The sequence below is a fragment of the Lepidochelys kempii genome, chromosome 27 (genome assembly GCF_965140285.1).
Source record: "Lepidochelys kempii isolate rLepKem1 chromosome 27, rLepKem1.hap1, whole genome shotgun sequence".
Taxonomy (NCBI): Eukaryota; Metazoa; Chordata; order Testudines; family Cheloniidae; genus Lepidochelys; species Lepidochelys kempii.
In genome coordinates this window covers 8004319-8026480 of record NC_136406.1, presented here as the reverse complement: position 1 = coordinate 8026480, position 22162 = coordinate 8004319, and the positions used below count along the sequence as shown (strand labels likewise).

Sequence of the window (22162 nt, the reverse complement as noted above, 5' to 3'; positions counted from 1 at the left end):
CAAATGTGATTTTTTTTTTTTTTAGAAAAGTTTTGAAATGGGAACTTTGTCAAATCAGACTCTTTCCCGCTAACAGTTTGGGTTTCAAAGAATCGGAATTTTCCAACAAAAATTGTTTTGTTGAAAAATTGTCCACCAACTCAACGGAGCGAAAAAAGACACAAGCAGTTCGCTCTTCAGGCACAGAGGTCGTGATCCATTCCCCAAGCTCTCTGAGTTATAGGTCTGTGTGGAGTGACTGTTGGGGAATATGGACAAGATGGGAAGTGCGGGCAGGGGCTCAAAACAGTGCTTCCTAGAACTGCTTGGAAATTTCCTGTCTAAACTGTTTTTGTGTCAGAAAATTGGATTTTAACTAAACAATTTTTTGTGTGAAAAATGCCTGCTTTCCTTGGAAATTTTGTTGTTGAAAAATGAAATGTACCCAAATCAAAATATTTCATCCAAAACCTGAAACATTTCAGTTTGGATTTGCTGCAGCAATGCCTCATGGGAGCTGTAGTTCAGGTGTCTAATGTCCCCATTGTCCTCCGTGGGCCAGGCTCCCCAGCTGCTCTACATCTCCTACGATGCACCTTGGGATGGACTCCCATAATGCATCACCCTTCATCCCCAGGGCTGTGGTTCATCTTGGGAGATGTAGTCCAACCAGACAGCCTGGCCTACAGAAGAGAATGGAGGCATGAAGGCCAGAACTACAATGCCCGTGAGGCATTTCCAAATCAAAATATTGAGGTTTTTGGTCAAAATTTGTTGGTATTCAAATTTCTGCTGAAATACTGAAATTTTCCATGGAAAATGTAGATGGAAACAAAAATGTTTCTTCCCTATTTTCTGACCAAGTCTAGTTCTTCTGTCTCAATCCCAGTGAGCTGCACAAGAGAACCTGTCTCTGGCTGCTTACTGGCAGGAGAAAGGAGGAGAACAAAGCCTGGATGCCACTCGGACACCAGCCCTGGGCTTCTTGGGTCTCTTACCTCAATCGCATGAAGAGGACGAAGGCAAGGAGCAGGGCTCCTAGCGAGACGCAGTGTCCTAGGTAGTTTATGATGACGGCAATGTGGTAATGCAGCTTGCTCTTCCTCTGTGGGAGAAAAGACACAACGAAGGTGGATCAGCTGGAAGTTCGTGGCCGCTGAGGGTCACTGCTTTGTAAAGTACTTTGGGATCTACTGATGAAAGAGCTCAGTATTGTTATTGTAGTCACTGCCCTGAGGAGCTTACAGACTCTGTAAACAAGACAGGCATAGGGCAGGAGGAAGAACTATAGTAACACGTGAGGAGAGTGACGGTTTGCAAACACCATGCTAGATTCTCGCTGGGTTTTTCGGTAGCGTTTCTAACCACACTATCCTACTGCCTCTCTCCATCTGGCTGTGGGGGGTTGGGTTCCCCAAGCCTCTTTTCATCCATCTGGCTGCCCTTCTTTAGATTCCAGTCAGCTGCTTGACATCTTTTTTATAGTACAGGGCTCACAGGTACCTGCAGCTGTCTTCTTCCTGGCCTGGAGGAGCCCGGGGCAGAGGAGCACAATGAATCTGCAGGGGGAGCTGTTGGCCACAAAAGCCCTGCAAGGAAATGAGGCAGCCGATACCGAATGTGCATATGAGCCTGCGCTCGATAACATCTCAGCCCTGCTTCAGGAGTCTCATTTTTTAATTTCTTTTTATTAAATCTTTAAGAAAGCAGCAAAAAAAAAAAGGAAAATGCAAGATCTCAGCACAGACCTCACAGAGCCAATCACCAGGGTATCTCAAGACAAAAATTCATGGGCCTTGATTTGCATCGATGTTAAGTCTCTGACAGTGTGGAAGACATCCAAACAAGGGTAGACAGAATTCACTCTTACTTGCAGGCCCCTTTACGCAGTGCAAACTGTCCTTGATATCAATGAAAATCAGGCCTGACATTTTTTAAAAGCTCCTTCTTGGTTTCACATCTAACACCCTCAAGCATTAAATAGAAAGGCTAGTCAAGTGTTTCAGAGGTGTCTAGTGATTTGGGGTCCTTGAAGGTGGGATGCTTTGAAGTAGACAGTTGCCTGGGACCTGATTTCCGGAGCATGGGCGGTTCAGTACGTTCTGAACATCCAGCCCGTAGCTGGCGTGTCAGGTTGAGAACCTGAAGTCTGGGGCACCCCCCGTATCTCAGGCCACTTTTGAAAATCTGGGCTAGAATCTCAATCTACAGGGGAAGGCTGGTCAGAAGACCATAAGAGCTGCCACGCACCTCAGATTATGGTCCATCTTACCCAGTATCCTGTCTCTGACAGTGGCCAGAGCTTCAGGGAGAGTGCATAGAGCAGGGCAATTTGGCATGATCCACCCCATCTTCCTCTCTTGGCTTCTGGCAGTCAGAGGTTTAGGGGCGCTCCGAGCATGGAATTGCACCCTGACCATCTTTGCTAATAGCCGCTGATGGACCTATCCTCCATGAACTTATCTAGCTCTTTTTTGAACCAAGAGCTCCTATAATTAAGAGTGGTGCAGGTTGTCATATTTTCAAAGGCACCAAAGGCCCAGATTCTCAAAAATATTTAGGCGCCTAACTGCCATGGATCTGGACTGAAGTGTCTTAGGAACATGAATCCTGTTTTCGAAAGAGACTTAGGAACTTGGGATCCTGAGCCCCACTGACAAAGTCCCTTGAGGTGAGTCAAGGAGCCCAGCGAGGCCTGATGCCTGGTGTGGAGGGAAAATTCAGTGGACCCAAGTAGGCCTAAACTTCCCAAGTAGGCCTAAAACTTTGGTCAGGCTAACTGTGTATATAAAGCATAAGAAAAGAGTGTGAAAAATTCCATTAAGGGGTGATTGCAAACAGCACAGCTTAAGAAATGTAACCATAACTGTTAGAAGTTAGAAAAAAACCATTAACTGCAAAGAAAACACCTGTCAATAGCAGGAAAAGCTTGTTTTTCCTAAACTCCAACTAAGGCAAAGCTACTGTTGAAACTTGAACTATATGACAAATAAGGAAAATGCTGTTAAAAGAAGTGGATTTAACAAATTGTGGTTTTCAGCAATGTAAGCTCCTGTATTTTCTGTATACGGCGGGGCAGCTACTTAGAGCTGTTACCTCCCTGCACTTGTAATCAATAAAGGAGCCTCAGGCTTGGTTCTGATCCAAACACAACGCGTGGTTAATTTTTCCACCACAAATCTTGGTGCCGTGACTCGAATAGACAGCCGACCCCCAGAACTGGAGGACCACGAGCAGTTCTCCGCCAGACCGAGGGCCCATCTGAAAGGTAAGAGACCTTTTGAAATCTCTGTTTTGGGTTTCTGGTGGAGGACTGCCCGTAGGCTCTGGGCTTGGGTAAGTTGTACACTCTATCTGGACTTTTGCTGCCAGACATGCCTGACGCCCTTGGGGTGGGTCAGAGTCCCATCCAGGTTTGGTTTCCCTGGGAAGAGCCACTGAGGGTGGCTGGGCAGGTTGTGGATAGACCTGGTTCCATGTGCCAGTGTGAAAGTGAAGGTCGATAGACCGGTGTGAGTGTGAGTCACAGGAAGACACCCCGAGCACCCTGCAAAGCTGGGCTCATGACCGGTGAGGGGCCTGTCTGGGTCTAGGAGTGTGTGATCCCATCCCTTCCATCCTCGGACAGTCTGTTTCTGTACCCTCTTTCCTCCCCTGTCTCTGGTTTCTGCCTGGAGGCGGTTTGAAAAGCCACTGACTGGTCTGATCACCTCACCCGAAGCGACAGAGTATGCGGTGCCAGCCGATGCTCTTTGCTTAAGGGTGGCTGTAAGACAGTCGTGGAGGCCCTACGCAAACCTTCTTTTGTTTGTTTACTCAAGTGGGACGAGTAAAAGATCTGTAGGGATTCTGGGAGCCGGGGGTCCAAAAGGGATTCCTGCACTCGTCAGCTAAAATGGGGGCCGATGAGTCAAAAAGGATCACCGTCCTGCCAAAAGGCACACACTAGTTCACTTGCAAGTTTCTGGAAAAATTGGAATTGGTATACCAGGGATTGGGATAATTTAAAGTTATGGTTTCCCTTAGAGGGAAAGCTTCGACCTTGACAAGATTGTGCACCTCAAAAGTGTGCTTCTGGCCAGTGTCAGTGTGAGGCATATTTCTACTGGCATGAAAAAACAGAAGGAAAAAACAAAACAAAATAAAAAACAGTGCCGTGAATCTCAAATGAGGAGTAGGAGAAACTTACAACACAATTAAAAGAGATTAAAAAAAAATTGGCAAAGAATTTAAATCCAAGTAAGCCGGCAAAAAATATTAAACAACAGAAGCCCCTTACGTTCACCCCTCAGACAGTGTCTCCCTGTACTGAGAAAATGTTCCCCTTGCGCCAATTCCCAGGCATTGGTGCTTCGGGTCATAAGACCTCGGTGTCTGCACATGCACCTTGGTCTCCTACAAAATTGTATAATTTACTTTAAAATTTTCCAAAAATAAAAGAGGACCCTGTTAAATTAAAAAAGAAATTGAAAACTGTTATAAACTGTTAGAACCCTACATGGGCAGATGTAAACCACCTTCTATGAAGGGTCATGCCTAGGGAAACACTGAGTTGCCTTTGTAAAAAAGCTCAGTGGCCCAAGCAAAATCCAGGCCAAAACCAAAAAAGGTTAAATAAAATCAGAAAAAAGCTGTTAAATAAAATTCTCACAGCCTGCCCAAAGAAAGCTGACTGGAGCAAAAATTAGCACCTGTAAACAAAGTAAAAATAAAAATTTAAGTAAAACCCAATACTCTCACAGCCACATTAAAACTATGTTAATGACCTTCCAGCTCCAGAACATACAGGGACCCCTGTAATAGTTGCCCATTGCGGGGGGAGAAGGGGAAGGCCAAGCCAAGGTTCCCACCGTCCACCTCCCCTAGGGACCCAGTGATGGTGTGTGTTACTTTTGCAAGTAAATGGACCATTGGATTCAGTAATGACAGGTTTCAGAGTAACAGCCGTGTTAGTCTGTATTCGCAAAAAGAAAAGGAGGACTTGTGGCACCTTAGAGACTAACCAATTTATTTGAGCATAAGCTTTCGTGAGCTACAGCTCACTTCATCGGATGCATACTAACCACATAAATTGGTGGTTTATGTACTCCTTTTCTTTTTGGATTCAGTAAATGTCCCTACCACCCTGGTCGATCCAAAAGTGGTAGGGGTGGGCAATACTCTTATTCCCCACTCCATCTCTTCACCTCTGTCCATTTCTATCGGTCCTTTGTTTGACCGTCATGCTTTCCTCCTAAGCCCTTGTTCACCAGCTAACCTTTTGGGAAAAGACTTGCTGTGTAAATTAAATTGTATAATCTGCTGTACCTCAAATGGAGTGTATCTGGACGTGCCTGATCCCACTCACAATGAGGTCCTGGCAGTTTACAGGAGAAGTCCAACCTCAGCCCTTCCTCACTGCAACAGGAACTGCTGGCTAAGGTCTCTCCCTCCTTGTAAGCCTTGTGAGCCTATCATGCCAATCAGGTTGGGTGCATTGGGTTGGCCCAACCCATTAAGATTTGCCAAAATCTAGCAAGACCCCTTCCCAAGGTGCAGCAGTATCATAGAATATCAGGGTTGGAAGGGACCTCAGGAGGTCATCTAGTCCAACCCCCTGCTCAAAAGCAGGACCCATACCCAATTAAATCATCCCAGCCAGGGCTTTGTCAAGCCTGACCTTAAAAACTTCTAAGGAAGGAGATTCCACCACCTCCCTAGGCAACGCATTCCAGTGTTTCACCACCCTCCTAGTGAAAAAGTTTTTCTTAATATCCAACCTAAACCTCACCCACTGCAACTTGAGACCATTACTCCGTGTCCTGTCTTCTTCCACCACTGAGAATAGTCTAGAACCGTCCTCTCTGGAACTACCTCTCAGGTAGTTGAAAGCAGCTATCAAATCCCCCCTCATTCTTCTCTTCTGCAGACTAAACAATCCCAGTTCCCTCAGCCTCTCCTCATAAGTCATGTGTTCCAGACCCCTAATCATTTTTGTTACCCTTCGCTGGACTCTCTCCAATTTATCCACATCCTTCTTGTAGTGTGGGGCCCAAAACTGGACACAGTACTCCAGATGAGGCCTCACCAATGTCGAATAGAGGGGGACGATCACATCCCTCGATCTGCTCGCTATGCCCCTACTTATACATCCCAAAATGCCATTGGCCTTCTTGGCAACAAGGGCACACTGCTGACTCATATCCAGCTTCTCGTCCACTGTCACCCCTAGGTCCTTTTCCGTAGAGCTGCTGCCTAGCCATTCGGTCCCTAGTCTGTAGCTGTGCATTGGGTTCTTCTGTCCTAAGTGCAGGACCCTGCACTTATCCTTATTGAACCTCATCAGATTTCTTTTGGCCCAATCCTCCAATTTGTCTAGGTCCCTCTGTATCCTATCCCTGCCCTCCAGCGTATCTACCACTCCTCCCAGTTTGGTATCATCCACAAATTTGCTGAGAGTGCAATCCACACCATCCTCCAGATCATTTATGAAGATATTGAACAAAACCGGCCCCAGGACCGACCCCTGGGGCACTCCACTTGACACTGGCTGCCAACTAGACATGGAGCCATTGATCACTACCCGTTGAGCCCGACAATCTAGCCAACTTTCTACCCACCTTATAGTGCATTCATCCAGCCCGTACTTCTTTAACTTGCTGACAAGAATACTGTGGGAGACCATGTCAAAAGCTTTGCTAAAGTCAAGATATAATACATCTACTGCTTTCCCTTCATCCACAGAACCAGTAATCTCATCATAGAAGGCGATTAGATTAGTCAGGCATGACCTTCCCTTGGTGAATCCATGCTGACTGTTCCTGATCACTTTCCTCTCATGCAAGTGCTTCAGGATTGATTCTTTGAGGACCTGCTCCATGATTTTTCCGGGGACTGAAGTGAGGCTGACTGGCCTGTAGTTCCCAGGATCCTCCTTCTTCCCTTTTTTAAAGATTGGCACTACATTAGCCTTTTTCCAGTCATCCGGGACTTCCCCCGTTTGCCACGAGTTTTCAAAGATAATGGCCAATGGCTCTGCAATCACAGCCGCCAGTTCTTTTAGCACTCTCGGATGCAACTCATCCGGCCCCATGAACTTGTGCACATCCAGTTTTTCTAAATAGTCCCTAACCACCTCTTTCTCCACAGAGGGCTGGCCATCTATTCCCCATGTTGTGATGCCCAGCACAGCAGTCTGGGAACTGACCTTGTTCGTGAAGACAGAGGCAAAAAAAGCATTGAGTACATTAGCTTTTTCCACATTCTCCGTCACTAGGTTGCCTCCCTCATTCATTAAGGTGCCCACACTTTCCTTGGCTTTCTTCTTGTTGCCAACACACCTGAAGAAACCCTTCTTGTTACTCTTAACATCTCTCGCTAGCTGCAGCTCCAGGTGCGATTTGGCCCTCCTGATTTCATTCCTACATGCCCGAGCAATATTTTTATACTCTTCCCTGGTCATATGTCCAACCTTCCACTTCTTGTAAGCTTCTTTTTTATGCTCTATCAAAACAGGCCAAGGGAAAATCCAACCTGTTCTTACCTCCTGCATTCAGCAAGGAGTCATTATTCCTATGGTCAGTGAGTGTAACTCCCCCCTTTTTACAGTGCTGTTAATGCTGCTGTATTCCCTACCTTTCCCATTGTCCCTCGTCCTGCTACTATCCTTTCCTGCAAAGCACCGGTGCTGAGTGGTTGTTACCACCTCAAATAAGGAAAAGGTTATATTAAGTCCAAACGTAAAAGAATTAAGGTTATTGTTAAATAAGATGTATCTAGATGTAAAAAAATAAATGTGTGTGTATGTAAATAGGTGTGTATAAATAAATAAAAGGGGGGTTAGTCAAAAAGCCCACTCTCCTTGCTCAGTTGGTAGTAAAACAATGCCTGTGCCCATGAAAAGAAATAATGCAACAACAACAACAACAAAGGATCAGGCCCAGACACGCAGGCAACCGCAGTTTAAGAAAGTTAAAAGAAAAGAAAGTGAGAGGTTAACTCTGGAGTTACTGGTGGAAATTAAGCAGTGAAACTTTGTACAAATGTTAAAGAAGGTGTTATGAAAAGAAAATTCTTGGTTTCTTTGCAGCCATTCCTTTGAAGAAAGGGCGCATTTCTCTGGAAGAATCCAGGCAAACGGTTATTTAAGTAAAATCATTTAACTATAAACAAGTTAGGCAAATTAGCTAAAAACCACTCCTGGTGAATACAGTCTTTGTTTTATAAGTTTAAAATAAATAGGTGTTGTTTTAAAATTGTAAAACCAAAAAAATACTTTTGCCAAACAAAAGAAACGAGTGTTGTTTAATTTTGGTATTTAGCATTTAATCCTTAAGGTGACTTAATGCTTTACAAGATTTAAAATGTTTTTAAATAAAGACCAAAGCTGTGGCTGCAGCAGGGCAGTCAAAGCCAGGAAAATGGAAAAGGATTTTAAATCTGTTTTGGTAACAAATGGCAGATAAAAGCTGTTGTGGGTGCCCCACACTAAGTCTTAAGGTGGCTCCGTGTAATCAACAGGCACTTTGCCAAAGGGGAGCCAAAATGGGTCGTGTTTTCCTTTTCAGATTAATGTGTGTTTAAGAGCAAAAGTTAAAAGTTAAAAGTTAATTGTGTCCTTTTGAGACAAAGTCTCTAAGCGGCTGATAACTTTGAATCCAAAAGCAAGCCAAGAATGTCTGTGTTAATGCAAATCACCTAAATAATAAAAATAGAAGCCATTAAAATCTAACCTGCCTATAAAACAAATACAGGAAAATATGGGGAGTAATTCCTCAGTTTTGCCTGCAATCAGCAAGGGTATTTGTAAAGAAAGGGATATTTTAACCAATACTGCCAACAGTGTGTAATCTGTCAGCAACATAGCGTTGGTAAAGCTGTCAAGGTTAGGCAGGCAGCACATCCCCCTTCCTGGGGACTTTTTGTAAATACTCAGATTGATTCAAATGTTTAAATGTTGTAATTGCAAGTATGTGTTAGTTTTAGTAATGTATTTCCCTGTAAAAAAGGCAGATGCCAAAACTGTTGTAAAATTTTGTTTAAGGATTTTGTACCACAATTTGGCATATCTGTGAGTAGCAACACTGATACTAGATGACCTTCTGGGGTCCCTTCCAACCCTGATATTCTATGATTCTATGATAGTGGACCTAGTGACAGATTTCAGAGTAGCAGCCGTGTTAGTCTGTATTCGCAAAAAGAAAAGGAGGACTTGTGGCACCTTAGAGACTAACCAATTTATTTGAGCATAAGCTTTCGTGAGCTACAGCTCACTTCACGATGAAGTGAGCTGTAGCTCACGAAAGCTTATGCTCAAATAAATTGGTTAGTCTCTAAGGTGCCACAAGTCTTCCTTTTCTTTTTAGTGGACCTAATATTATTGGAAAAATTATAACAAGTTATGTGCAGCTTTACAGATCCAACACAATCTCCACTGCCCCCACCACCCGCAGTCTGCCAGGACAGTAAAACGTCAAAATGGAATTTTGAAAAATATAACTGGCCTGTGCTAAAACAAATTTAAAGTGGCCAAATGCCCTCCCATTAGCATTAATGAATATGAGAGCCACTCCCAATCAAAAGACTGGACTCAGCCCTCATGAATTCTAACAGGGCGCCCAATGCGACTACTGGCTGCGCCCCACTGATCCTGGCTCAGATGGGCAGTCATTTAATAAATAACACAATGCTTAATTATTGTCAGGCACTAATGAAATGTGTTAGGTCTTTTTATATACAGCAGCCCTGTCACTCGCTGAAACCAGGAGACTGGAGCTACATAGAGGTCCATCAGCGAGGAACCGCCCTGGCCCCATGCTGAAAGACCCTTATCAAGTCCTGTTAATTATCAACACCACTGTGAAGTGCTGAGAATTGACTACCTGCCCATGTTTCTCACTGTAATGGCTCTCCGACTGATGATCAATCTATCTTTCCTTCTGGTATTGTTGCTCCTTCTGAACAGCAGGAGTGAAGGACAAGGTAAAAAGCCAGTAACCTCTCCTTTGTCTGCTGACAGACCCACAGTGCCTTTAAAGGCACAACCTCTCCACCTGAAGAAAACAACCTCTCCACCTAAGGACATAATAAAGCCTCCAACCAAGCAAGGTGATTGTGCTAGTAACCTCTCCCTTGCTGCCTCATTGCCTGACAGCTAAGTAAATTAAGACTACAAAATCTTGAAGAATAGCTTGCGGAAGCTAGCCAAAACTACCTGAATTAAAACTTTTAATATTCCTCAGCCTCTCCTTCTTAACAAACTTAGGGTGGGAATGGAAAAGTAATATTTTTCTAGATCTTGACCAATCAGTAGCCTCACTAGTAAATAATCAAATGTATACCCAAAAAGTTTGTTCTGCCACCGGAAATTTTGCCTGTAGTGAAATTATCCCAGTAACTAATAATTTAACCTGTCCCCTATTGTAATAGACCCCTTCTGAAGCCATTGATGCTGATGGCTCTCAGCCTTTTTGTGAAAGTCTTTAGCCAACAGTTGTGCTGAGCCCTCTACAGAGTCAGCAGGCCGGCCTGCGGCCTGCAAGGCACCATGCTTGGCTGGGCTGGTGCTGGGCCCAAGAAGGCGGAGGCACCTAATGGCTGACAACCACATCGTGCCTCCAGCAGCCCCACTTGGTGGAGAGGCCTGTGTGAAAATCCCAGAGCTCTCTGGTGTAATTAGAATTGAGCAAGGGTGCCTGGAAATTTGATACATCCAATATTTCAAGTGATTCCTTTTCCCTCCCACCCTTGAGGGTGGTGGTGGGTTTTGGCCAGAGCAGTATGGGCTCAGGAGAAGACATGCATGCTAATTAAACTAATTATTTCCCCTACTGTCAGGCACTCATCCAACCTGAGAATCATCAATTAACGTGGTGAGAAAGCCCTTCCCAGCAAGAGATAGCAACACAGAATCATAGGACTGGAAGGGGCCTCAAGAGGTCATCTAATCCAGTCCCCTGCACTCATGGCAGGACTAAGTATTATCTAGACCATCCCTGACTGGTGTTTGTCCAATCTGCTCTTAAAAATCTCCAATGATGGAGATTCCACAACCTCCCTAGGCAATTTATTCCAGTGCTTAACCACCCTTCCAGCCACTTCCTTCCAACCCCATGGAACAAACATGACCTGGTTCAAATGGTCTGTGGGCCCGTACCTCCTCGTCGAGAATCTCCTGGCACTGGGAATAATTGACGCGGGCTGCCCAGCTCCCATTCATGAGGCATTCTCTGAACCCGTTGTCTGGAGGAAAGAGACACAAACACATCGAACAGTTAATGGCACAGGATTAAAAAAGAGATTTGGAAGTTGCTATGGCGAGATTTTCAGGTTGCCATGGCACCAGGCCAACTGGATTTTTTTCCTGTAATACTGACTCATTTACTTGATTATTATTATTTCAACATGGAAATCCAGTTGCCACTTAGTAAATGCCATGTTTGTTCTTTCAAAAACTTTCTTTGCAAACAAGGATGAAAGCGGGAGCCAAGAAGGAAAGAAAGAAAAGCAAATCTAGCGCAAAGGGCTGGTGGTAATGTTCCCTTCATACTGGCTGTTCGCCCGTATGATCATTCACTGTCTGTTTTAACACTATCTCAGTGATAATGTGAAGTTGGCGCCTTATTTCCTGCAATAACAACTTCCTTAGCATATCGGCAAATTTCATTGTCACGGGGATGACTCTAGGCATCACGAGCTGAGAAGACAGCTCCCGTGGCAAGCCCAAAGCAACATCCTATTAGCATTAGCGCCAGAGGAGTGATAGAGCGATGGGGACATTGCAGGTCTATTATTAGCAAACAGGCCTTTGTGCCCTATCAGAGAAATTGGATTCAGAGATTACAAGCCCAGAAGGGCCCTGTCATAGGCCCAGGCCCTGAGCTGTGCCTCAGTTTCCCCTTTGGCTATATAAACCAATCTGAGTCAGACTTTACCTTCAATAACCCCTTGTTCACGGCGGACATTAGTCACCGATAACCAACAAACTAGCCTAAGGAAATAGCCCCAGGCTTCAGTTTCCTCCTCATCATCCGGAGATGCCCTCTTCTCCTTGCTCCCTCTCATCGGTACATTGCCAGCAGCTCTCCTTGTCCCCCAGACTCAGCTGCTTCATCCCCAACCACACTGGGGCCCAATCTCTTGTTCTGCTCTTCCCCGCATGGAGTCGGATTCATCAACAGTCTCAGAGCTTGGGTTAACTGACTCGGGCTGGCAGGGCTTGGGCTACAGGGCTAAAAATAGCAGTGTAGACAGACGTTCAGGCTTGGGCTGGAGCCTGGGTTTCAGAGCCCAGAATACTGGATGGGCCAGTACGTCCAGGAATGGCGTGGCTTGCCCCCACCTGCATGACCCTGCCCCCGCTGGCATGACCTTGCGAGCCTGGTGCAGGTGAGGCCATGCTGCATGGAGGACGCTGTTTCAACGAGGGCGCCGCACTGCCCAGCATGACCTCCTCACATGCGTGTGCACATGGTCACACAGGTGGAGGCGGAGTGGCACGCGCTTGCAATGGCGTCCTCCATGTGGGATACCAGACAAAACCACACGTTTTGCGGAGCCAGGGGGTGCTGTGCTGCAGGCAGTGGATCAGGTCGAGTAACAGGGGGTGATCTCCCTTCAGCCTCAGGGCTGGCCCCAGGTGGGGGCACCCTCTTTTGAATGAAACACGAAGCCGATACCTTTCCCACGCCGGGATATGGTTAGCTTCCTCCTGCCAGCCACCCTCCACTTCCATAGTGCCGGCTTTGCGGTGGGATGAAGACACAAACCCTTTGCCATTTGGTGTGAATGCACACAGAACACCTTGGTACCCTGTGGCACCCTCCCTGCCTCAGCAGTAAGGCACTCAGATAGCCCAGTGATGAGCGTGGTCTCAATGTGCCCATAGCTAAATGGCTTAGACAGGGGAAATTGGCCTTTCACCCCCCTCTGGAGGTCTCTGGCTGCTAGATGTGATCACGCGCCATTTGTTTCTCATGCACACTTCACACACAGCATCAAATGGGAGGGTTAGATTAGTGATTAGAGATCTGTGAATGTGAATTAGAGACCACACATTACAGTGCCAGCCATGGAGAATTCACAGGGGACACAGACAGCCCTTAGATTGTTTGTTAAATAAAACAAACAACCCCCCTCCCCCCAGAGTTATTAATGGTGTAATGATTTCATGGCATCTTCCTGCACATCACCTCCCCTCGGATCAATTTATGCCCTTAAATGCCATAGAGCTGCGACAGGCAGTGCTGATCCCAAACTGAAACCTGAGGTTAATTTATTGCATTCATCACTCGTGTTGCCCCTCCGGTCAAACGATTCTAAAATATAATCGCCATTAATTGCAAGATGAAACAAAAAGAGTCATGCTTAATCACAGTTTTATTGCACTGTTTAGCACTAATAGAATACTCATTTACATTTATTATAAGTATTTGTGGATGTTTCTGTACATTTTCAAATATATTGAAAGTGAAAGTGCAGCTTACAAATGTCGAAGCATGAAGGGGCATACGAATGTTTAGCACACCTAGCACGGAAATACCGTGCAACACCGGCTACAAGTGTACCATGCGAATGCCTGGTTCTCACTTTCAGGCGACATTGTAAATAAGAAGTGGGCAGCATTATCTCCCGTAAATGTAAACAAACTTGTTTGTCTTAGCGGTTGGCTGAACAAGAAGTAGGACAAGTGTAGGCTCTAAAGTTTTATATTGTTTTGGTTTTGAGTGCATGTGTGCAACCAAAAAAAATCTACATTTGTAAGCTACACTTTCATGATAAAGAGATTGTACTACGGTACTTGTATGTGGTGAACCGAAAAATACTTGTGGCACCTTAGAGACTAACCAATTTATTTGAGCATGAGCTTTCGTGAGCTACAGCTCACTTCATCGGATACTGATACAACTGTCAGAAGCCAGTGCAATGCAGCCGATGAAGTGAGCTGTAGCTCACGAAAGCTTATGCTCAAATAAATTGGTTAGTCTCTAAGGTGCCACAAGTCCTCCTTTTCTTTTGCGAATACAGACTAACACGGCTGCTACTCTGAAACCTGTCATTATGCAAGGCACTGAATTTAGCCGTATGGAATGGAAAAAGGAATGCATCAGATGAAGTGAGCTGTAGCTCACGAAAGCTCATGCTCAAATAAATTGGTTAGTCTCTAAGGTGCCACAAGTCCTCCTTTTCTTTTGAAAAATACTATTTCTTTTGTTTATCTTTTTACAGTGCAAATATTTGTAATCTAAAATAATAATATAAAGTGAACACTGTACACTTTGTATTCTGTGTTGTAACTGAAATCAATATCTTTGAAAATGTCGAAAAGCATCCAAAAGTATTTATAATAAATTTAAATTGGTATCCTATTATTGTTTAGCAGTGCCATTAAAACTGTGATTAATCATGACTGTTTTTTTAAAAAATCTAGTTAATTTGTTTTGCTTTAATCGCATGCATTTAACTGCAATTAATTGACAGCCCTAATGGCAACATTTCTCCACTAATGAACGATGGTGTAGCTGGTTTGTTCACAGCATAATTCAACACAGGAGTTGAAGTCAGTCCAGGAGAGGTCTAGGACTGTAATAACCAGGTACTGTGGATCAGATTTGTATTGGCAGAATTGCCTGGGGAGCCCAGGACTGGAATAGCAGGGAGTACTGCAAGTTAGGGGTGAGGCACTTTGTCAGCAATGTGTGTGTGTGTATGTGTGTGCCAGCTCTCTCTCTCTCTCTGTGTGCATGAGGGGTGCTGTACTGATACAACTGTCAGAAGCCAGTGCAATGTTACTGTGTGTTTCACAGCCCACTGGGGTAATAATTAATGCTACCTTTTGCAAGACTGGGACTAGTCTACACCTAAAACAGCCTCTCAGCTCCTAATGCCCTGGGCTCCGTGAGGAATCGAAACTGGATGCAAAATCTGGAGAGAACCCATGAAACTGAATTGGACTCAGGACATGGCCAACACTGAAGTAGATTGGTGTGAGGTACAGAGGACTCTTTCTTATGTGCCTGGCTGGTGTGTCTTGCTCACATGCTCAGGGTCACACTGATCACCAGAGCGGAGTTGGTAAAGAATTTCCCACTGGCCACAGATTGGCACCTAATCAATTCCATGCCAATGCAGGGGCCTCGGGCATGGACTCTGTCTGTGGCATGCAGCCGGTTAGTCTCATGAGGACTTAAATGCTTCAGTCTAGCCAAAGTCATTGCGCTCAATACAGGAGTAACTGGGTGAAATGTACAGATCTGTGCTATGCAGGTCAGACTAGGAGAGGTAAAGGTTTGTGGGACGCTTGGATGGTGTCTGTACCACTTTCGCTATCGTGAATTCTAAAAGTCCCACAAAAAGATAAACAAACAAAAAGTGGGGCCTCCAAAGGGGGTCTCAAACAGCACTGCAAATTTGGAGCCACCTTGAGCTTCCTGGTTGTCACTATGCTGCACAAGATGGCTACTCAGAGCTTAGTGGTAAGAGTGGGCTAGGTACTCAGCCTGTCACACTTTCAATGCCCAGGTCCCCTGACACTGAGCTGTAGGAAAATCTTCATTTGCTAGTAGCAGCGTTGGGCCTAAGACACACAGTTGAGTAGCTCTGATTCTACTCTGTAGATTGCAGTGATGCACGCACACACACACACACACATGCACAAGCACACACACACAAAACCAATTCACAGGCCCATAAAAGGATTCAAGGCAAAGTGACTTGCCCAAAGTCACACAGCTGGGCGTGGAACTCAGGTCTCCTGACGCCCACTAACCGAACCAGGTCAATAGCTGTGATTGCAAAGCACTGGGAGATGGGCACATTAATTCCGAGAGTGCCAGGTGCCGGGATGTGGTGAAGGACAAAGTGGCGGAGGAGCTATTGTGTGGGAAGGCTGCTGAGTGGGAGAGAGCGGAAGCGAGTACGTGGGTGTAAGCACCAGCTGTCAGAACTGACACCCTCAGCTCTGCAAAGGATTCCTCTTCATGCTGATTGCACCCATTGAGGAGCTACAAAATGCCTGGGCCACGGGTCCTGCTATCTGCTTCAACAAGGCAAGACTAAGGGCTGGTCATGCTGGAAGCTCTTTGGGGCAGGGACTGTCTTTTTGTTCTATGTTCGTACAGCACCTAGCACAATGGGGTCATGGTCCATGATGAGAGCTGCTAGCCGCTACTGCTATAATAGATAATAATAAACAACCAACACACAGTGCCGAGGCTAGGACAGTATTGCTGCAGCGAGAAAGGAATTGGGGGGAAGCTTCTGTTAGAATAAAACCACAGTGATTCCCTCTTAAGGAAGGATGGACCAGTGGTTAAGTGGCTAGCTTATGACTTGGGAGTGTTGGGCTCTGTCCCCTCCTGGGTCACAGACTTCTTGTGTCACCTTGGGCAAGTCACATAGGATAAATCTACACAGCTCACGGCAGCGAGCCTCCCAGTCTGGGCTGGCAGACTGGGCCTGGTGGGGGCTGAGCCAGCGTTGTAAAAATGGCCGTATAGATGCTGAATTCAGGCTCTGAAGCCCACCCCCTCCCTAGGCTTCAGAGCCCAAGCCTCAATGTCTACACAGCTATTTTCAGTGCGAGCCCGAGTCTGTCTATCTGGACTGGGAGGCTTGCTGCTGTGGACTGTGTGGATGGGCCCCAGATTTTTAAAGGTACTTAGCGTTGCTGTGCTTAGCATTGCAAGACCTAACTGATTTAGGAGCCTAAGTTTAATTTTCAAAATGGGATTTAGGCGCTCTCTAACCACTCACATTTAGAGCTGGTGAAGAAATGGCCTCTTCCCACTGCCCCCCATGGGAAATGTGGACTTTTCCTCCAAAAATCAAATATAAGAAAACATTCCACGTGCTGAAAAACTACAATTTTCAGCCCAAAAGTGTTTGCGATGAGATTTGGAAATTTTCTGTGGAAAGCACTTCCTTGTGGTGAAAGAGCATCATTTAGCCAAACACACAACTTGCCATCGAAAAATAGTTTAGGTACAAGATTTCCCACCAGTCCTAGTCCCATTTTGTGGGCCCGACCTGGCAGCCCTGGCACAAGGCAAGAAGTGCCAGTGATGTGCGATCTGCTCTAGGAATTATTTTGGGGCAGTTCCCTGGCTTGTGTTATACAGGAGGTCAGATTGGTTGATCGGACTGGTCCCTTTCTGCCTTAGAATCTATGTCCATGGGATCATATGATTAAGTAGGGGCGACTCGTGTTTGCTGGATCGGGGTCTAACTCAGGCTGACACACAACATGCTAGTCAGACTCACAACAGTCAGGAGATCACTTTTTGAATACATGTGTCTTACTTGGCTGGCTTCTTTTTCAAAGGCATTACAGAAGAGGCAGCTGCACTGGGAGATCCCGTGGCCTCCTCACCTGAGCAGAAGTTGCAGACCTCGTGAAAGATTTCCTGCCCTGCTCCGCAGACCCAAGATGCTCAGAAATTTTCAAATGACGGGTATGTGGAAGGCTGGTGCACTGGTCAAGGCTCCAGCCCCAGACTTGGGTGGACCCAGATTCCCAACTTTAGCCTTCCATTTTAAGCAGTGTTAATGAGGAATCTCAATATGTTTGAGGCCTCTCTTTTCCATCTGTAAAATGGGGATAAGAGCACTGCCTGACCTCACAGGGGTGTTGTGAGGATGAAGATTGTGAGAGGCTCTGATACTAAGATAATGGGGACCTCAGATAAATAGATAGCTCTGAAATGACCGAGGCTCACCCTATTGCTCAGCCTCACTTAGTATAAATGTAGCTCATGAAATTGTAAGGAAATGGGAACCCAAAGGACATGAAAGTGATAGGAAAATGTGACCAGCATCCCTTACATCTTTTTGCACAGTCCTTTGTCTGTGAGCTCATCTCCTCTCCTAATAAACTGAAGAGGATGGCTAGCGGGGCCTGGGTTGCAAAGCCACCAGCGAGGCACTATAATATGCTTTACCAAACAATGAAGACATCAAAGCAGAGCCAGGCAGGAGGAAACCAAACCTGCTCAATTTCACTGAGCAAACCTACCTTCCCAACAATGAAGTCACCCCAGAGATCAAACAAACAAATCTATGTGGCCTTGCAAAGAAGCATTGCCAGAAAGTCCCCATGACAACTAGCTGACATCACAAAGGTGGCCTCATCATTAAATCATTAAAAATAACGCTGTGTGTACAATCATGATAATCAGCAGCTTAAGAACATTAACAAAATGTAAACCCACTATCCTGTTCCCTGGGAGAGCTGGGGATAATTCATCTTTCTGATGGAGTTTTTTTTTGGTTGACAATTATCAACACTTTTATGGGGAAAAAAGATACCCTTCTCCATGCCTTAGCTATTAACCAGACTTGAGGTTCCCCCCACCTCCCAATCTGTGGTGCTCAGCAAACGTCATCAGCCATTTTCAAGCAATTTTCGTTAAAATGTCATGAACAAGAATAAGCAGAAAACAATTCCCTTCAGGCCCCTTATGTCCGGGGGAGCTTGGAGCATTTACACTTTCCTTTTCTCTTTGGAAGGACGTGACCAATCATAAAAACAGGGGGACAGACCAGCTTTCTACCCATATATTTGCTCCTGAGGCTGATCCGGGCACTTTAGATAATAACTTACTACTCTTTCTCTCAAGCACATTGATATGGACCTGCAGTGCTTATTTCCCACCACCATGATATCTGAACACCACACAGTCTTTAACTCCTCATGACCCCTCGGTGAAGTAGGACAGTGCTCCTATCCCTAGTTTACACAAGGGGACCTGAGGCACAGAAAGACTAAGTGACTTGCCCAAGGCCACAAGAGAAGTCTGTAGTAGAGCAGTGACTCAATGTTCTAACTCCAGGACCATCCTTCCTCTCTCTAAGTGTAGAACTGTAGTGCATCAGAGTGTCAGCCTCCCAAAGGAGTGTAGCAGCATTAACCCCATGTTACAGGTGGGGAAACTAAGTCTTTCCTCCTAACCCATCCCCTTTCTGGGGAGTCATTCCTGCAGAAGCACCTGAGAATGAACTGCACCCCAGAAGGGATGGGTTAGGAAGAAGGACTCAGTTTCCCCATCTGTAAAACGGGGATAATGCTGCTGAACTCCTTTGTCAGGTGCTTTGAGATCAATGGACGAAAAGGGCTATATAGCAGCGAAGGAAGATGATGTTCATCCCATGCAACAGAAGTTGCCAATTTGGCTAGGACTATCAGAAGCATTGCCACTGCCATGCCCTCCTGCCCCCACACGCCATTCTGGTGGGCTGTAATATTTTGGTCTCATTTTGGTTGTTGGGTTTAGTGTGCCAGTGCTGGGTGGTGCTGGTGGGCTGTGCTGTGCAGGAGGTCAGGCTAGATGATCTGGTGGTACCTTCTGGCTGTAAACTCTCTGACTCGTAGCCTCTTGCCTGGTGTCCAGCAGTGGCTAGCACTGGCCAAGTGTCAGAATGTGGAGGCCCATTGTTTACACAAACGGGATGAATGGGCTAGCAAACGTAGAACTGGGTGCCTCTGTTCTCCCGGTCTCCTCACCCAAGGACAAGGGAACAGTCAATGTAATTGAAAGGTGGCAAATTCAAAACAGGTCAAAGGAAATATGTTTTCACATAAGGGGATTAGCCTGTGGAACTCACTGCTACATGATGCTTCTGAGGCCAAGATCTTAGCACAATCCAAAAAGGATTGGGCATTTACATGGTAACAAAGCTTCCCAGAATTACCATATTTAATGCTAACAATAATTGGGAAGAGATGTTAAACCTCATGTTCCGAGGTTTAAGACAATCAGTGACTATTAGATACCAGGATGAAACCTAATGTGGGGGGCACATCTACCCACTGCAGGCTTTCTTGCCTCTTCCCCTGAAGCATCTGCCAAAGACAGGTTCCTGGACTAGGCAGGCCTTGGGTCTAAGCCAGAGTGGCAATGTTCCCATGTGGTACCACACATTGGGTGACCGGGTTCCCTCCTCACACCTACAGCACCCAACAGATGGCCTGAAACATCTGACTGAACTGCTGTTGCTGGGCTTGGCACAGTGAGAACAGGGTGCGGCCCCACCTTTCATGTGCTGGGCAGGTGCCAATGCCAACCGCAAATGAAGCAGAAGCTCTTTGGTAGCCAGGAACGGGGTTTTCTTTTTGCCCCATTGCCCTGTCATAGCTCAGTGTGTGTGCAACTGATGCCAAACTCAGCCCTGGGGGTCAGTGACCCTGGTGCTGCTGCCCCCTTCCTATTCCCTCCCCTGCCCCCTCAGACCCACATGCCTTACTTGTGGTGTTGTATCGGACTCCGTAGAAGTATTCGGGGCAAGGACGGGCCACCAGCTGCCCCACAGCACTCCGGGGCCAGCATGTACCAATCAGGTCTATTGAGGCGTTGCACTGGAGACCTGGGAGAGACAGGGGAGAGGGTTAACAGAGATCCCAAAGTGAATGGCATGGACCTCCCACCCGCAGCACCCCTTGGTCAACAGAGCAAAGGGACTGAACCCTGCAGAGCCGGGGGTATGGTGGGCCAGGGGATTTGTTGCTGGTGGGATACAGGAGCTTCTCACTGTATCCCATTCCCGTTCCCAGCTGCTTGCTGCATCCCATTATCCCCTAACACACTGAGAGCTTTCTTCCTCTGAAGCAGTCATTGTTGGCCATTGTCAGAGCCTGTTTCTTCACTAGGAAAAAAAGGGGTCTCTCTTACGAGATAGCTAACTTGAAATAGCCACAGCGCTGCAAGTTCTTATTGGAGACGAGGCAGAGGGAAGTGTTACCTTGCTGTAGCTGGTTGTGGTTAAACCCCACACCACTGGCTCTGAAACTGCACCAACCTTCTTAAAAACTTGTTGTGAAGCAAATGGGTGGAACATTAAGCTCATGTACCACAGTGTGGGAACTCCTGCCTTAAACCCTCCTTCTCCATCTCAATCAGCTACACTGAGGTGCAACTATCCCTCTATCAAGGTTGCTTTGTTTCCACTCAGGTTTTACAGCAAGACAGCTAATGTGCGAGTGCTTATCTCACTGTAGAAACATACTTCTTTCCCTAGTGAAGGCGAGCCCAGGAACTGGACTATCTTGACCATAGGTGTGACCGGGAAAATGCTTGCCCTATCCTGGGTCTGAGTCTTTCTGGGGATACCTGTGTTTCACACTCCAGTGCAAAGTGGATTATAATAAGCGGGCCTGGGTGGACTTGCAATCGGAGAGAAGCAGCGGAGACTTTCAGTCTCAGTTGGGTGGTTCAGCTCTCCCGGGTGAGAAGGAACCAAAAGTTGTGACAATAAATGAGAGCTTCCTGCCAACTTATGTATAATGAATTGTTTAGTTATGTTTAGAGCTGGCTGGAAAATGGGGTGTGTGTGCGTGAATACCAAAATATTTCAATTAGGAAATTTGCTGCAATTGCCTCATGGGAGTTGTAGTTCACTTGTTTCATACTCCCATCCCCCTCTACAAGGCAGGTTCCTTGGTCAGACTACATTTCCCATGATGCAACATGGTATCCCCCCCCAGAGTGAAAAAGGCAGTTGTATCTTGGGAGTCCCTGGATATGGTGCATCATGGGAGATGTAGTCTGACCATGGAATCTGGCTCATGAAGGAGAATGAGGACACGAGGCAGCTGAACTACAGCCCCCATGAGGCACTACAACTACTTATCTAAATACAGATATGTTGGGTTTTTGACAAAAAAAAAACCCACAAAATTTTCAAAGAAGGCAGACACTTTTCATGACAAATTTTGTTTAGCTGAAAAGCCAATTTGCTGTTAAAAACAGTTTGGATGAAAATTTTTCAACCAGCCCTAGTTGCAGCACCTGTTATAAAACCCACCCTGAAAACATGGCCCATCTGCTGGTCAAGAAAGGACTGAATGGGCCAAGGAGCTTGAAGTGGGGTCTTTCGAGGCTGAGCCCCGGTGGAAGGACATGCACAGACTGTGGCCTTCAGCCGCCATGTCTATAGAACCAGCAAAAAAATCATTTATACGCTGAGAGAATAACAAGGTATTGGGGGGTTTCCTGTGGCACAGAGTTTAAGTTAAAGTAGGGGAAATTGGCAGCTTCATGGTTAGCAGGGTATAACACATAGTTATATTAATTCTTTTGATTCCAGTAGTTGTTTCACAACCCAGCTCAGAGCTTGTACTGAGAAAAATCAACAGCTCTTCTTTCTGTGGGACCCGCCTCCCTTCCCCATTACTCCTTTGCAACCTCCCCATCCCTCCAGGGGTCCTGCGGTT

General features: G+C 46.0%; 1 protein-coding gene across 1 annotated transcript in view; it reads right to left on the bottom strand.

Annotated features, from left to right (window-relative positions):
- Positions 1–22162, bottom strand: part of LOC140903899 (corticotropin-releasing factor receptor 1) — a 124457-nt gene that overhangs the window by 38451 nt on the left and 63844 nt on the right. Inside the window, exons 3-5 of the mRNA XM_073325842.2 lie at positions 20197–20316; positions 11114–11199; positions 978–1084 (exon numbers count right to left, since the gene is read on the bottom strand). Coding sequence (XP_073181943.1) covers positions 978–1084; positions 11114–11199; positions 20197–20316 — 313 coding nt within the window. The remainder of the gene's footprint in view (positions 1–977; positions 1085–11113; positions 11200–20196; positions 20317–22162) is intronic.